At 27.4% G+C, this 18,736-nt stretch overlaps 1 protein-coding gene across 1 annotated transcript; it reads right to left on the bottom strand.

Moving 5' to 3' along the window:
* Positions 1-16,964: 16,964 nt before the first annotated feature.
* Positions 16,965-17,860, bottom strand: LOC130962179 (uncharacterized). The gene has a single exon (XM_057888305.1). It carries the CDS (start codon positions 17,801-17,803, stop codon positions 17,141-17,143), a length of 663 nt encoding a protein of 220 aa, XP_057744288.1. The 5' UTR covers positions 17,804-17,860; the 3' UTR covers positions 16,965-17,140.
* Between the last annotated feature and the right edge of the window lie 876 nt (positions 17,861-18,736).

Raw genomic sequence — 18,736 nt, 5'->3', positions numbered from 1 at the left:
TAGAAAGAGGGGAAGCATTAATTAGGCCAAACATGAAATATCAATCAATAATTTCTATACAAGCATAAAGGCAACGGAAATTTTAGTAAACCTATATAACTTAGTCAATTATGGTAAACTTCAAAGTCAGATTACAACTGTCTCTGAGGTTACTACCTACTATTATTAGAAAGTTGTTAATTAGTTATTCAATATTATACTCTGAATATAGGAGTAATAAGTAATTTTGTATTTTCCTGAAGTTGCTGATTACACGAGTTTATGTTATCCATACTATAATTCTTAGGAAATACTAAAAAATCTTGAGTGAACAAATAAGTAGAACAGAATCAAAGCCACAAAATTTTGAACCCCTTAAAGAAGAGTAAAATATAAATTTACAAAAACTAAAATCTCAACGCAGTACTCACCAAGAAGGATAAAGGTATATAGAAGGATAAAGGTCTTTAAAGAAGTTCTCAACACTATCACTGATGCTGCAACCGGGGTAAGTAGGAGTGCTGCGGGCCAAAATGGTAAACTGATGAGGCTGAGGTTTGGATGAATAAAAAAAAGAAATTCTTCTTGAAGATATGTGTCTATATTCCTGGAAATTGAAAATACTGTTGCTTCTCAGATAAACTATATCAACTGAAGTGTGAAGTATGAAGAATGAACAACAAATTTTCAAGAATATGAATAATACATAAAGTACTAAGTATCATGTTAATTGAGAATAATTTAAAATAGAGTTAGACTACACACATGCTCTGCTATTTATGGCTAACGTAAAAAAAATATAGTCATCTAAGATAATATAAACTAACTTCTTGCCTAATAATCAGTAAATGATGCTAATCTAATCAAGATAAACTAATAAACACTTTTGATTACATATTTCTAACAGAAACATTTACAGTTGCACAAATGTTAATAATCTAGCACTCTCTCAAACAGAAGCTATTGATCTCAAAGTGCCTCTACATGGATCATCCTATTGTGGTCTGTTTGAACAGACTGTATTGAAAATTGATGGAGATTTAGCAAGTGAACATATGACATAAACCGGGTTGACTGGATTTTTATGCGCAGTTTCATAAAAACATTTCAAAAAGCACACCAACCATGATTTGAACAAAATTAGATAGCATCAAGTTTTTAATAGCAATTAAGCTGCTCATGCTCTCATCAGTTACCACTAAGGCACTAAACCGATATGAAAAGGTAAAAAAAGAAGACACTAGAATTTTGATATACACAAATGAGAGAATTCATTTGATTATAGAAGAGAACAGAACAGACATAATAGAAGCTAAATGCATCAGATTTTGTTTAAAACCGTTCGTTCAATTGAAGCATATTTTATTGCTTGTTTGGTTTTATGGTCAATCATAAACTCCCATTTAGAGTAGGTGACATGATTCTTAAACTAATTTTGTTTTAATTAATTTCAATCAAACATTTGCATCTAAATCCCTGCTTGAGAAGTGTAAAGAGGCCATAAAATGTAGCTCTATTTTGGAAAACTAGTTTCATGGTAAGTTTCAAATGCATGATACTTATTAACCAAAATCAATTGCAAGTTTCTTAACATAAAATCTAATACAAAACAAGCTTTTGCTCCAGCTCATGTTCACAAAATCAATTTCAAACAAAACAATATTTTACAAAAGAAACTACAAAGATATACTATATAACATGCAATATGGCCTTCATGTCAAGTTGTCAACACTAAGTTAATGCAGCATCAAAATATTCCTTAGATAATGCAGTCATACACAGCCTTAACCTAGGAAAAGAAAATTCCATCGAATGCATAAAAAAGGGAGTACACTCCATCTACATTCACAAGAGAGTAAACCATAACCGAAAAAGTGAGATATTAACAAATTCCAATACCAACCCGCAGCATAACAGCACAAAAGTACTGATAACCCATGACCCTATCATTTCTTTAGGCCTCTTATCATACTCATAACCCAATTAGTTTCAACATCTAATTCTGTACCTTCTTGTAGGATTAAATTATAAGTATTCCATCAGAAAGAATTCTATAGCAGCAAGTGCTATACAAATAAATGAGAGAACCAAGCTATCTATGACATGAAACACAATGTAAATAAAAATAGAACAAAAAAATAATAACAAATTATCGAACTAATTCAACTATTAATCATTTGGAAAGCTAGAACAAGGAGGATCTAGTCTAGCTTCCCCAGCATTAGATCTTTTCAACTTGATAAAGAAATTGAAGTAAATTTTAAAGCATCCTAACAACAGGCACAGACCTTAGATAATGCAGTCATACAAAATATTCCTTAGATAATGCAGCCAAACAAAATATTCCTTAGATAATGCAGCCAAACAACAGGCACAGAGCATATATCAAGTTTCAATTCAATTCATAACTGTGTTTTATCTATCAACAATTCATCACTGGTATTTTATATGAAATGTGTAACAAGAGAATTAAGGATACTATAATCAAAGAGGTCAGAATTGAAACTCAAATCACATTCCAATTCCAAACAAATTAAAAACTGAAATCACATTCCAATTCCAAGTACATACATAAGGTTGAAAAAATCTAGAACAAACCTAGAACAATTATTTAGACGAATTGAAATGGATCTAGAAAATTGTTTCAATTCCAATTTCATTGAAACAATAAAACACATTACAATTTCAATTCCAAGTACATTCTAATTTCAATATTTCAAACCTAGAACAAACCTGTGCTTGAAAAAGATCACCAGAAACAGGAAGATGCGAGGAGGGAGAGGGGTGAGGGAGACGACACGAACAGGAAGCACAACTCGAGCAGAGACGGAGGCGAGAGATGCGCGAGCAACCGAGCTCAGACGAAGGAGAGAGACCAGACGCGAGCACGAGCACGAACACAAACGCGAACACGAACGGAGGTGAGATGTGATGATGAACACGAACGCGAACAGTTGATAGTGAATCTTCCTTCTAGAATAAGGAGCTCGGTAGTTGTGCGAATCCAGATCAGCGGCGAGGCGGCGCCGACGTCGGTGGAGCCTCCATGAATTTGGGGAAAATTTTGGCTAGAATTTCGTTTTCATGGAGGAGTTGCTCTGCTAGGGTTTAGTTTTTTGTGAAATGAGTGAAAAATCTGAAGAAAGAGGGTTAGAGTTGAAGGACATTTTAGTATTTTTGCATTGTGATATACATTCCATTCCCATTGGAATTAAAGATAACCATGGGAAAGATGGGAATGAAATGGGTGGGATTTTGATTCCAGGAAATAAAATATACCCAGGAATAAATTTTTAACTCTTGAACCAAACATGGGAATAAGATATTCCCATCTCAACATTCCTGGGAATACACTTGTATTACCTCCAACCACACACACCCTAAAAGTGTTGCCTAAAGAAAAAATGTTACCCTTAATCATTAACTTGGCTCTGATACCAATATTTGATTGCATTATTAAAATCTTTCTAATACAGATTTTTGAAATATCTTTCTTGAGTTGGATTTGCATTATTAAATTCTTCTATTTCTTTTAACAACTTTTCTATTTCTTTTGTTATGCATTCTATACAATTTTTACAGAATTGTTCTACTTCTTCTCTATTTCTTGTGTAAATGTTACTATTCTGTAATCTTACTTCATAATATCTTTTTTGACTTTTTTGAAGATCTAAATCATTTTTTAAATCTTGTAACGTTTGATTTGCTAAACCAGGCATTTTATATATTTTTTAGATTATAGGATTTTGTAAAAGTGATAAAGGTACTTGTAACTCTTGTTCAGATTCAATTTGTTCTTGTTCTAGGGGTTCGACCTGTAAAGGTTGCATTACTTGAATATTTTGAACATGTATTCTTGATTCAAAAGCTTGTAATGCAATCATATTTTGTATGTGAAGATAATGCAATCTACGAGCACGATAAATCTGTTTATTCTTAGCATTTTCTTTTAAACTTTTGACTGATTTTTTAGTTTTAAAACGTTGTATTAATTTTCTTGTTCTGATTATTTTCTTATTTACCTTTTTGATTTCTGCTTCTAAATCCGAAGATTCAGTTGCCAAATTTCTTATTTTTATAGCTATAGCCATTATTCTTGTTTTCATATTTCTTTTAGTAGCCTTTAGAGAAATAAGTCTTTTTTGAAAATCTTTCATATTAAAATTTCTACATCTTCTGCCATAGCTTCATTGTTATTTTCTAAAGATTCTATTATTCTTTCTAATTCTTTGACCTCTTTTTTCAAATTGTTATAAGATAAAACTAAAGCTTTGAAAGCTCTTTGATTTATTTCAGAAAACCTTAAATATTTCAAACGATTTTCTCTTTCAAAGAGTTCTTGTTTTTTATCTTGATAAGATACATATATTTCTTCTTTATTTATCGTCATAATTTATTATTCAGAGTTTCATTTAACTTTTCAATTCTTTTTGTTAACTCCTTTATTTCAGAATTTTTTTCTTCATTTTGTAAATGAGATAAACTTAGAGGACTATTGATTTTAGATTCTCTTATTCGAAAACTAGAGGAACTCGATTTTCTTGATGGTTCCCTTAATAATAAAACTGGTTTTTCAATAGGTTTGCGACTTGGTGTTTCAGTTTTAACAACCTTCTGGAATAATTCATCAATATAAATTCATTCCTTGTTTTTAAATTCTATACTATGATGACTATTGGTTAATGCATAGTTTATTGCATATGTAATTGAAAAAGGTTCGTCGTTTTGTTCCATTAAACTTTGTCTATGAAACTTATAAGCTAAGCTTATGGATCTATCAAAATTCTTTGTTGATAAGGGGATAGCATATCCAATATGGGTATTAAATTTAACATTTACATTTGCCAAATTTCCATGAATAATTTCAATTATTTGATCTGTGGGATCAATAATTCTTTTATCACAGATTGCTAAACTTATTGGTGAATTAATTCCTTTCATATATGTTGATTTTACTAAAACTTGGATAGTACTAATATGAATCCATCCGATCTTAGATCTTTTTTGTTGATCTTTAATTTTCTTTATTTGTTCGTTTATTTGTTCTTCATCTATTAGAGCTATTTCTAGTTCTCCATTGGCAGATTCTATCTTTACAGGTGCTTCAAACTGCATTTTTCCATAATATATTATGTTCTTTCTATTAAAAATTTCCTTTAAAAAGCTTTGTTTAAAATTCTCATTTGCTTTGAGATCTAGTTCTGATTTTAAAATAGCTTGTTTTTCATTATCAAATAAGGCAGTTATTTTATAATAATCAGATTCTTCAGTTATTTCCAAATTTTCTAAGTAATTCATAATATAAAAAGATTGAGATGAAGATGTACCTTTATGGAGATGAACTTTTATTTAATGTTATTTTACAATAGGTGTTTTTCTCCAGATGGGAGATTTTACAAATTAACTCCAGAGGGGAGTTTCTTAGAATTATTTTTCTAATGGATCAGACTCCAGAATCGCCTCAGCTACTTCCTCTTCGCCCTCCTGGCCTGTGAGTACTCTAAGCTTCCTGCTTTCTGATTTCTGATGCCCTTTCAAATGACTTAGCACTCTAATTTATAATGATTGGGTCTGATGGACAAATCCCATCCTTACCCTTCTTGTGACGTCATTGCATGCGTCACTGAGCACTAAGTTCGCACCAACTACATTATTGGTGCTTTTGTGATGTAAGCTCTTACGTCATTCAACAATAATGTTGATAGATGACTCAGATGTCTCATCCACTTCTTTTCCCACGTGGGTGGGGTCTTCGGCATTATTACTTTCTTCGGACATTTCTGAGGCGCACAGCTGGCACCTATGGTCTTCTTTGTCCTTTAGTAAATGGCATAGATTCCTCCTTATCTCATCAGGAAGCTTTTCCAATAATCCAGAAAAGTTGTAAAATGCTGATTCAAAATCTACTAGGAGTCTCATTTCTCTTGATTCAATTTGGTTTTTCTTACTAGAAACAATTAGAGTGTTTCTGCTTTTATAGTTTATTCTTGTTCTGGATTCTTTGTTTATTTTTTGGGCTCTCTCGAAAACTCTTGCTAATGTGCTGGCCAATCTTCCTTCGTTGCTATAAATTGATAGATCTTGGACTTGTTCTATTGGTTGAAAGTCTCCTGAGAAGACTGACATAAAAACTACTTGAAATGCTGGGATCAAACATTCTCATTCTTCATTAAAAATTGGCTGACTACTTGTAAATTTTAGGGATATATCCCTGGGTTCTCTTGTATCGATCATATTTTTGAACTTTTTTACTGCATCTATAAAATCTGCAGAAAAATCTTTAATAATATTTAAATTGTCAAAAATTAGGATTGTATCAATTAATCCGTATTGGAAAAACTGATATGTATCAGAGGGTGAAGCCTCTGGGAAGATTACCAGCTTTGTTAGCTGTTCTTTGTTAATGGGATAATATCTCAAAATTGCTCTTTTATCTAGAGTCCAGTTTAGAATCAGATTAAGGGTTTCTCTACAGTTTGATCTGCAGACCCTTTTTTTGTCATTTATTTCGGCCTTTGTGGGAATATTTTTTAGTATTCCTGTTCGAACTTGGACCGGAGTCTTTTGGGCTTGGGCTGGAGTTTTGTCAGCTCTTTTTAGAATTTGCTCTGGGTGGAGCACTTCATATTCTCTGAGGGATTCTTTTGCTTCTTCTATTGTCAAGAATCCTCCTTTGTGAATAGTTTTGGGCTGGTGGGTGAATGGGGCTGCTTTAGCCCAATCGTCGTAGACTCCTTTCATTGGGCCATTATAGATGACATAATATTTTTTGTCCTGAGTTGATTTTTTAACTATTTCTGCCAGAGTTTTATTTTCAGGGATTTTTTCAGAAAAAATTAGTTTTGATTTTGAGTTTTGTGGCTGGTCCACCACGCTTAGCTGGCTGAACTCTGATGGTGTTGTCAGCATTGGTATTGGGACGGGTGATGTTGCTTGTTGGGTTACTTTCATGGCTTCCATGGCCTTCTTGATGGATTGAATTTGAGCTCTTAGCTGCTGACAGTGATTGCACCTTTCAAGCTCTTGTTCAAGCTTATGGATTTCTTGATTCATTGTGTTGACAATGAACTCCATTCTCTTGTCAATGTATCTGCAATAATATTTTTATTTCCTTTAATGTACTCGATTTTTATCGGATATTGTAATAAAAACATTTGCCATCTTACCAGACGACCCTGATTATAATCAGATTGTAAATTATATCTAATAAAACCTGTTAAATAACTTGAGTCTGTTCGTAATGTAAATTCCTTTGGAAGTAGATCAATTCTCCATTTCTTAATAGTTTTTATTGCTGCTAGAGTTTCTTTTTCATGGGTAGTATACCTCTGTTCTGTTGGTGTAAATGTTCCAGAAATATATCTGCATAGTAATTCCTTTGAGGAATGTTTAGAATCTAGTGATTCTTTTTCTTTGTTCAAGCTTTTTTCAGCTTTTTTAGCTTTTAGACAGCCTGACCAGGTCTTGTCTGAAGCATCTGTTTCTACTATTAAATAGTCATCTTCTTCTGGAATATAAAGTTCTGGAAGATTTTTACAAAGTTCTTTAATTTTTTGAATCTGTAGGCTATCCTTTTCTTCCCATTTCCAACTCTTTTTTATACTTATTTTTGAAAATAAGTTTTTGGTATAATCTGTTATATTCTTTAAAAATCTTTGATCAGAAATATAATTTATGCATCCTAAAAATCTTTGTAATTGTTTTCTATCTTCCATTTTATCAGGAAATAAATCTACTTTTTCTAATATATTTGGTTGAAGTTTTAACCTCCCTTCAGTAGATAGAATTAATCCAAGAAATTCTATCTCTTGTTTTGCTAGCTTAGCTTTCTTTTTACTAAGGACTAAACCTTTTTCCTTACATCTTTCTAAGACAATTAGTAATTTTTGAAGATGATCTTCTTTATCTTGTTTTGTAAAAATTAGTATATCATCAATGTAAACTAGAACAAATTTATTCAAATCTTTTAAATTTTCTTCCATAAATCTCTGATAAATACCTGGAGCTTGTTTTAGTCCAAATGGTAGGACATTCCATTCGTAGAGTAATACTCCTGTTGATTCTTTTGTTGGACAAGTAAAGGCAGTTAATTTCTTTGTTTCTTCGTCTAAACGAAGTTGCCAATATCCTGATTTTGCATCGAGCGATGAAAACCAAGTTGCTCCCTTGATTTTTTCTAGAATGGAATCCTTTCTTGGGAGCTTATGAGCATCACCTATGGTTGCTTCATTCATTTTTTTATAATTAATAACCATTCTTCGTTTTCCTCTTTTAATTTCGATATTGTTTTCAACATAGAAGGCTGGGGCCGCATGAGGGCTTTTACTTAGTCTTATAATTCCTTTATCCAAAAGATCCTTACATTCAGATGAAAATTCTTCCTTATCTCGAGCTGAATAGGGAATTCTATTTGGAACATTTATTTCTCTTGTAGGAACTTTTAGCTTAATACTTATTAATTCTTTGTTTGTATTTTTAATATCTAAAGGATTTTTAGCACAAACTTCTTTTAAAAGTTCTTCTATTTTAATTTCAAGGTCATTTTTTGGAGTTTTTATCTGGAAATATAGGTTCAAATAACATTCTTCTAGAATTGAAAATATTTTGAATTTTAAAATTTCGTTTATAGTAGTAGTTGGGATTTTTATTAATTTTGCCTTTTGATTTAGAGAGGAATCATATGGGGCTTTTAGAACTATATATGTTAATTCTTGGATGAAAGGGTGATATAGTTTTAGGAAATTATTTCCTATAATCAAATCTATTCCAGATTCTAATTTATATATAGATGGAACGATGAATCTATAATTTTGAATGAAGACTTCAATCATTTCTGCTTTAAAATTAATTTTGTGTATAGATTTATCGGCTATTCTAATTCTTAGTGGATTTTCTAATTTTTTCCAGTTAAGTCTTATATTTGAACTTGCAAAACATTTTGTTGCCCCTGTGTCTATGAAGGCATTAATAAATTTTTCTGTAATTTTTACAGTAATAAATGTAGCGCTATTACTCAGTTCCTGAGTTTGTCTCTGAGTCTGTTTCTGAGACATATTCAAAAATATATTTTAGTTCATCATCAGATTCTTCTAGAGGTTCCATAAAACAAGTTTTTGCGACTTCCAGTTGTTTAGTTAGGTCTTTTTTATCCTTCTTTTTTGGACATTCATTTGCATAATGTCCTTCTTCTTGACAATACCAACATTTACAGTTTTCTTTTTTATTTGGGCAATAGTTCTTTTGTTTTTTATTGATACTTCTTTCCCTAAAATATCTCTTTTTTCTCCAATTTGGATAATATTTTCTTTTTCTAAAGTGATATTTTCTTTTTCTTTGAATATTTTTATAAGGATGGTATTTCCGAATATTTTTATTAGAACCATATTTTTGAGGAATTTCTTCGTTATCTTGACAACAAATTCTAATTATATTATTAAATATTTTTTGAGTAGCTTCTTGCATACAGCGTTCTTTTATTTCCTCTCTTATAGCAAATGTTGCTCCACCGAAATTATTTTCAATTGTTTTATTATTTATTTCTCTTATAAATCTTCCCATAATAATTTCATTAGCAGGATATGGAAGTTTTGTGATATACATGCTAAGATAATGATTTTTATCTTCTTCTTTTAATTTATAATAATATATTCTATATTCACAGATATAGGATTCTATATAGCAAAGATCGAATATTTGAATATTGGCCAAATGATTTTTTGCCTCTAAATACTCTTTTTCAGAAATTTCTTTTCTATGATTTATGACATTTTTTCCAAAAAATTCTTTGTATAGAACCCTCATTATGTGTGCTATTCTATCATAAGCTGTTGTTTTTTCAGCTAATTCTTCTATTATTTTATTATCTATTGATAACATATAATTTCTTATGGTTCCTTTAGTGTGGAAACCTATGAAGTTCCAGATATCCATTTCAGATAATTCATTTAATTTTGGGTTTGTATAGGCTTCTAATAGAAAAGAGTTCATCCAATCTTCGAAAATTTCTTTTTCGTTCTTTTTGCAATCTAGATCAAGCATTTTTTCTCCTTCTAGTTCTTGAATTTTAGGAGTGTATTTAGATGGTATTTTAGTATATTTCGAATTTTTGCTTATAAAACCTTTTTTGAAAGTATAATTTTCAAAACCTGTTTCCCATTTAAATTGGGTTTGATTATTATTCCCAGATGTTCCAGCTTCATCCTTTACTTGTACTGGATGTACTGGTTCTTCATCACTTGAATAGTCTAAAACATATTCTTCTCTTTCAGAAATTTCTGGTTCTTCTTTAATCTGAAAACCTTGTTCCATAAGATTATCTTCTTGAGCCATTTTTAATTGTTTAAAAAGCATTGTAACTTCTTCTAATTTTTCATCAATATTCATAATTTTAGAGGTGGTCTAATCTTTAGATTTGTTGTATCAATTTTATTTTGGACTTCTTCTTTTTTAGGAATTTCTTTTTGGAAATGTTTATCAAGAATCTGTTCAATTTTATTTATCATATTAGGCTCTTCCTTTTCTTTATTTTTCTGAAATTTTAGAGAAACTAATATTTCTTCAAGCATATCTACTATAGAATTTAATTGTGGATTAAAAGTATGATGAAGGTGGGGATAATTGTCTCCCTGATAACATTTTTTAGAAACTCCATGTGAAATATAAGTTTTTTCGGGCTTTTGAAGTCCTTCAATAAAACTTATAGTAAAATAAAGATTTTGAGAAAAATCATTTTGTATTGATTTTAAGAATTCGATGTCATTACAATTGACATTAGTTAAAATCATTAATTTTTGGTCTATTAATTTTGATAGATTAATTATTTCTTCTCTTAAATCCTCTAATTTACTTTTTTTCATTAGGTGACGCTTTTCTTTGTGAAAGGTTACGCTTTTAAGTGTAACCTTAGCCACTACTAGCCACTATAGCCATAGTCACCAGAGACTTGGCCATATATATATATATATATATATATATATATATATATATATATATTCCCGAAGCCCATAATTTTGATATTTTTCTATCTCATAAATCACATATCTTCTAGGGTCAATCACGTATCCATACCACATCTCAGTTATTAGTCACGGTTGGCAATTCATAAAGTATTTATTACGGTTATTTGTTTAAAAATTATTGATATTCTAGTTTGTATATTAATAAATATTTTTAAAAAGTTTAAATAAAAATATTATATATATACTAAAAATTAATTCATTAATATATATTTGTATATACACATATATTTATATATTTATATTTTGATATATATTTTAATTTAATAATTAATTTTTAATATATAGATAACATATATATAGTTGTAATATTTTTACAGATAATAAAAGTTTAATAAACTCTCTCTAAACACAATACTTATTATTAGCTTAATTAATCCCAATCTATCATGCATGAATTGATGATTACACGAGTTTAGAGCTTCTCAATTCATGCATGTACTTTTGTTGGCACCATAAATTCCAAGCACTTAACTCGCATATATATGTAGTTGCATAATAATAAATGCATGCATTTAGTGATTTGGTTATTCTTCATAGTTTATAGTAGTATAGTATATTAGTAGTATCAATTTCTTTTTCTATTTTTATGCTTAATTATAGTGCATGCATGCCGTTTAATGTGTATGATGATTTGAGTAAGACCAGTTCAGATTTCAGAGGATTTGAGTATTATATGTAATATAGTGTAGGCCACACTATGAAAATAGCTTGTAATATGAAAGTAAAATTTATAATTTAACTAGGTGAGACCGTGCAATGCGCAAAGAAATAGATTATTTATACTATATAATGTATTTTAATAAATATTATATTAAAAATATTTTACAAAACATTATTTTAAATTTTGAATTTATTTATTTAAAAAAAAGACATAAGTTATTTATATTAGAATTATACAAAATTACATCTTCATTTTATTTTTTTATTTTTCGATTTGTATTAATTGTTACACTTTGTCTTTTCATGTGATTTTTTTGTAAACAATTAAAAAAATGAATGAATGAGAATGAAAAAATATAAAATATATTAAATTTAAAAAAATTTGACAATTAGTATGAGAAATTAAGAAATGAAGAGTAATAAGAATTTTAATATGTATAAATGATAGAATTTGAATATTTGTAACGAAAATTTGTTATAATTATTATTATTATGATATTTTTAATGTATATTTATTGTATTTAATTAGTACTTGATGTTTCAATTGAATAATAATAAATAAGAATTTATTGTTTTAATTTTTTTTAAATATTTTATTAAATAGTGATTGGTTGATTTTTATCTTTTGCTAAATTATTAGAATTGCTGACGTGACATTATTTAAAAAAAATAGCTCAAATTCATTACGAAAAAAAGTTGACATCAACTTTTATATATTATAAATAGATAGATAAATAAATTACTTGATCTTATATTGTTCTCATCCTTCACGGAGGAAAACATGAAATTAATATATCCTCTTGTACAAGCTAAGAACCTATTTGTTGGTTTAGTAAATTAAATTTGATATAAATAGTTGATGGAGTGAGTGACGTAGTTGTTAATAACTTAATTGTTAAGTAAATTTTTTTTATATTACAGAAATATAATCAAAATTTTTTTGTAATATTTCCTTTCGATTTTTTATGAAAAAAAATTCAAATCCTAATAATTAATCGTTAACATTTTAGAACTAAAGAAAATTTTTTTACGTTAGTAACCTTTAGTAGATTTATGTCTAAGTTCAAATGTTATTAATTCTTTAATATATTAATTGTTCATATCAAATTTAACAGTCGAGCAACATTAAATTCGCTCAAAAATTTTTGAAATTGAAATAGGACGTTTAAAATTTTGTAGGGACTCAAAAATTTTTTTAAAATATTAGAGGTCAAATTAAAAATTTACTTAAATATTGGAACAAAAATAATATTTTATCCTATTTTATTATTATTAGATCAAACATATGATCTATTTTATAGAAATGTCATATATATACTTCATTTAATAATAATAAAGACTAAAAATTAGTATTAACTTATCTATAAGATCAAAAGTAAATGCAAATAATATATGCATCACTAATATAGTTAATTCCAAAAATGATTGTGAAATGGTCCATTTTTCTTAATGATATAAATTTGTTTATGGAGAGGTATTTGTATATATGTACACTATATGCAGACATATGTGCAGACACTATATTTAGACACTTATTTCTTTTTCAAAAGATTTCTTTGATGTCAAATTTAAGAGTTCACATACATAATAACAATACCGATTTACTACATTAGCAATGTTTGAAAAATAATATATTTAAAGTTGTTTTATTTAATTTATCACTTATAATTTTATACATGTAACATTTATATATAATTACGTCTTTATTACAATTAAGATAAAATTATTTTAAATTAATTTTTATTATTTCTCAAATATTTATGTCACCATATATAAGTAATAAAGATAATAGAGTTTGTGGTTTTTTTGTAAATTTGTAGTTTTTTTATTAAGAAGACAAAAAAAAGTATACATTTACCTTGTTTAATAATATTAAATAATAATTAATAAATATTAAATAAAATAATTTTTAATTATTTTAAACTAATTTATTTTAATTACCAAATATTTTCAATATATATAATGAACGTGATTACAAATAGTATGCGTCACTAATAGTTAAATGAGTTGACTATTAAGTTAAGAAGGTGCTCACTTTTCTTAAATGTCATATGGACTATAGGTAGAAAAAGAGAGTAGTTTGTATTTTGTGTTAAATTTGTGCCTTTAGTTTGTGTCTCCATGACTCCATCCTCCTCTGTTTTACTTTTATCTGTATTTTGTTCTTGCATGGTATATACGGTATATATTTTTTTGTAGATAAAGTCAATTATCCAAAAAATCAATTGGGTAATTAAGGTTAGAGCCGTCTAACGATCAAAATGGTAGTGTAACTCATAAAAGAAAATATAAAACTGTTAGATGTATTATCAAATTTTTTTAATGGCATATAATTTTGGAAGTAAGAATTCATTATGTATAACTAATCCATTAATTAATTTTTTTAGTCTTATTTTTTTTAGTTTAATAATTTAATAATATAATTTATTATATACTTTTAAATAATAATATTAATTAATAACAAAAAATAATAAATTCTGATAATTCTTTTGGTATTAATTATAAGATGATAGGTATATTAACCAATAAATAAAAAAGACAAGTAAGAACTAATCTATAATATATATCTACCTATGATGTACGGACACAAAATACGACACGATACGGACCAACACGCAAATTTTAAAACCTTTTAAGATATGGGAACATGCGTACATATAAAATATAAAGTAATTTTTAAATAAATCGTAATGATATTTTGATTTTTTGTTAATATTAAAATATAAATTAATTATTTTTTTAATATTTTATTTTAATTATATCAAATATTTAAAATATTTTTTTGTTTCAATAAATAATAATATATACTATATCTAAATTTATTTCAAGAATATATGTTAACAATAAGACTGAACACGCTAACACGTGATGGTATTTAGGCGTATCCGGAGAAATTTTTTTATTTTTTATTAAAACACGCAGTTGGACATGTCGAACGAGTATCGATGAGTGCCGTATCTAAAATGTATCCAACACGCGGACAGGACAACTCAACAAAGTATTTGTACTTCATATACATCTACACAACTTCTAATACCTAATATATGCTATATATACAACAAAGCATTTTTACTTCATATATATCTACACAATTTCTAATATATTTTTCGGTATAATAGGTCAAAGATTGATTTATTGTAAATCAAAATTTTATTTAAAAATTTTATTGTTAATCAATAAATTACTGTATATACAACACATATTTTAAACTCTCGATACTTGTTTAAACGAACTAATAAAAAATTTTATATACTATTAAACGGACTAGTAAATGTTAGTTGTATATGCTATGTATTCTAATTAGTCAGTTGAATTGATTAACATAGTATTTTTTTTTAATATTATATTTTTATCTATCTGCAAAATTGAAGGTATAAAGTATTCGAGAGAGAGGGATCGGACATCGGAGATTAAGATTATGTATGGTGAATATTGTGATTTGGAAGGATGTTAGGTGAAATATCTCTATCCATTCTTGTTCAGCACACTTAAAAATAAATAACCTTACTAATAACCTCAGAACCCGACCGTAATGTTATTCCAAATCTGCCAAACTATGATATTTATTGATAACAAGTTTTCAACTAAAATCATCCTAAATCTTTTCCGCTAAGTTTTTTTTTTTTTAAGTAAATGGAAAAAATCATCAATACATTATTGAAAAATATATTCTAAATTTAAAAAAAAATATATTTTTTATTTTTTTAATTAAATAAACTGAAAATTATAACTGGTCATAAAAAAACTATTTATGATTATTTATCTCATAAAAATGATAATTTCATGACTATATATTAGTAGGATTTGCCTTTGACTCATTTAGTGCTGTGTGAATTAAGAAAATTTATATGCATATCTATAGCTGCTTCTATACTTAGATATTGACAATTTGTGCCACAGTCACATTCATCATCACACAGCCCCTTCCTGAGTGTCCCTTATTTTATTGGACCAACTACCAACTATTAACTAAATTATTTTTACCCCACATTTAATGAGAGAAGGATAAATAAGATCTGCTTGGAAGCTTTAAAAGTAATTTTTTTTAGTTTTTGATTTATAAAAAGTAGTCGTATTAATATTTGATGCCAATTGTCAAAATTAAAACACAGTTTTTTAAAAAATTATTTAAAAATTTATAGAGAAGTTAAAAAAAATGACTTCTCATATAATACTATTACTTTTTATCACATTTTTATAAAATAAGTATTTTTAAAACTAAAAATTCAAATATAAAATAACTATTTTTTATGTTTATAAAAAGTTTAACTATTTTGTCGTAAAATATTTATTATTCCACTAATTTTAGTTACTTTACTACTGCATAATATTTATGTAACATTTTTTTTAAATTTTATAGCTAGATTACAGAATACCATTTGTCCACGACAATATATACAAATAAATAGGAATTTTTTTTTCAACAAAGATAATGATGAGGTTGGAAATAATAATCCATTATTCATTCAAGTAATTGATGTACTAGGTGTGAATAAATTTATTGTAACTCTAACTAAAAGTGATAACAATTATAACATTAAATAAAGTGATCAACATAAACCCTAAACTCATTCCTAAATTAAACAAATAAACTCAAATTTTAACTTAGATTAAATTGATAACAATTATATGTCTCAAAGGAACGATTTGGTTAGAGATTGTGTTTTGAGTCATCTTGTCTTTATTATATCTTGTTTTTGTATTTTGGTTATAGTCTTATGCACCATGCATGTGTTATTAGTCTTACACTCATGGTCAATTGTTTTGGCTAATAAAAATTGATATTCAAGTTAATCTTTTATTGCTCTAGTAGCTAATTAAGGTTTTGATTGTTTATAAATATGGGATATTGAAATAAAAATATAAAGATATAAAATTAATTTAACGGATAAGATATGAATATGAATATTATATTTTAAAATTTTGATTCAGTATATTTTATGTCAATCTTAACAGAAAAAATATATAGACACTACTAAGAATTATAACTTATTTTTAAAATTTTTTTTCATTATTTTTATCGATTCTTTATAATTATATTTTTTTTTAAATTTTGTGTGAAAAAATAAAAATAAATTAAATTTTTATAATTTTTTTATATTTAATTTATTACCAAACAAAATATAAAATATTAATTTTAATATCTCTATCTTTTATATCTTATTTTGTTTTTATATCCAAACAAGGCCTTATAGCTCATATGCAGAGGATACAATTTACTAATTAATGAAATTCATATGCAAAAATTAACAGAAGAAAATCACAACTAGATTATTTTGTACCATGTTTATGTAAAACAAACTGGATAACTGGAATATGTATATATAATGTATAATCTAGAATTATATTAATTTCTATTATTACATAAATTTAGGCCTAGAAAAGCAGAGCAAAAATAGAAGATTCTAAACAAACTCAGCTATGAATAAATAAAGAGAAGATATATTGAAGAACAATTATTACAACGAAAATTCAAATAATGCCTAAATTTTTACCTTACGTTTGCAATTCATGTCCTGAACTTGCTTACTTGAAAAATCAACATTCACAGTGCAATTCATCTTAATCTCAGCATGTTTCTTAATTACCAAAACCTTAACACGCCCTGAAATTTCTGTGTAGGTGTTTAAGGTCATGTGTCCGGATATAACATCCGAAAACAATTCCGGCTTAGTAGCGAGCCGGTCTGCCAACACATCCGCCGTGACATTCATCCTAAATGTCCGTCTAGCCTTGGCAATCCCCGGTGGATTCTTCACCTCGGCCACGGCCACCCCACGATAGCTTATGGCCGTGGTTGCATTACGAAATTTGAAGGATGCAGAATTAGGATTTTTAATAGACATGTCTATTAAAAGAGACATGTTAACCTTAACACTAGGAGTCATTGGATTTAAATTTACACTAAAGTCTAGGTTTGTGAGTGTGATATTATTAGTTGTAACTATGGGATCTTTGGCCTTAAAAACTGTGAATGATAAAATCACACTTACTATTACAAATATTAATAAAGAAATTGCACTTACACATCCACATAATTTGATTCTCCTAAGACGTTTGCTTTTGATGAGAGCTTCTTCATCATCACTACTACTTTGTTGGTCTCTTGATGGGGCTAAGGGTCTAACTTGATCGATTTCTGCCATAGTTGATTTGATGAGGTTTTGATAAAGGGAAGAAGTGAATGGAGAAATTGATGAACATATGGTTGGATTTTGAATTATTTTTGTTTGTTACTTAGTTTGAATATTTATAGTAGTTGTGTTTATTTTGCCTTTCTTTTTGGTCACACAAGCATGTGACTCATGTTAATTAATTTGATTTGATATTTGATTTATACTCTTTGACCTTTTTAAGAAGAATGAAAAGGAAAGAAGGAATGTGGATGCATTAAGAAAAGAAATGCGGTATCTTAAATATTTCATTATCTAAAAATAAGTGTAATTAAAAAGAGAATATTTATTTTTCACAGACTGTAGTACTTTTGAAAAAAATTGCATAAAATTGCTAAATCAACTTTTACTGAAACGTTTTTTTATTTAGTCAAGAATGTTAGAATCAAGGTCTGTTTGGGAAGTTTTAAAAGTAATTTTTTTGAGTTTATGACTTATGAAAAGTATGTAGTAGTATTAATGTTTGGTATAATTTTTAAAATTAAATTATTTTTTTAAGAAACTATTTAGGAGCTTATAAACTCATAATACTACTATTTTTTATCACATTTCTATAAAATAAGTACTTTTAGAATTAAAAATCCAAATACAAAATAACTTATTTATAAGCTATTTTTAATATAGTCATTTATTATTTAAACTATTTTATCAAAAAGAGTTGAATTAAATTATTTATTCAGATTGGACCTAAATGCATTCACATAATTTTTACCATATATTTGCTACATTTTATATAGATGATTTAGATTTACAAAGACAATTTATTATTTTAATTGACCAATTTTTTAATAATAGTAAAAATTTAAATTTAAATATAAAATTTAATTTAAATATTTATTTTAGCATATAAATATGAATTTAATTTTTGATACACTGTAAGTGTAAAATCGTTTTACACATACATTC

This window comes from Arachis stenosperma, chromosome 2 (assembly GCF_014773155.1).
Source record: "Arachis stenosperma cultivar V10309 chromosome 2, arast.V10309.gnm1.PFL2, whole genome shotgun sequence".
Lineage (NCBI taxonomy): Eukaryota > Viridiplantae > Streptophyta > Magnoliopsida > Fabales > Fabaceae > Arachis > Arachis stenosperma.
Note: the sequence above shows the minus strand (reverse complement) of the source record. Positions and strands in the feature narration are given on the sequence as shown.

Bases quoted from the DNA above. Each gene is read 5' to 3' on its own strand.
- LOC130962179 (XM_057888305.1), bottom strand. From the start codon at position 17,803: ATGGCAGAAATCGATCAAGTTAGACCCTTAGCCCCATCAAGAGACCAA.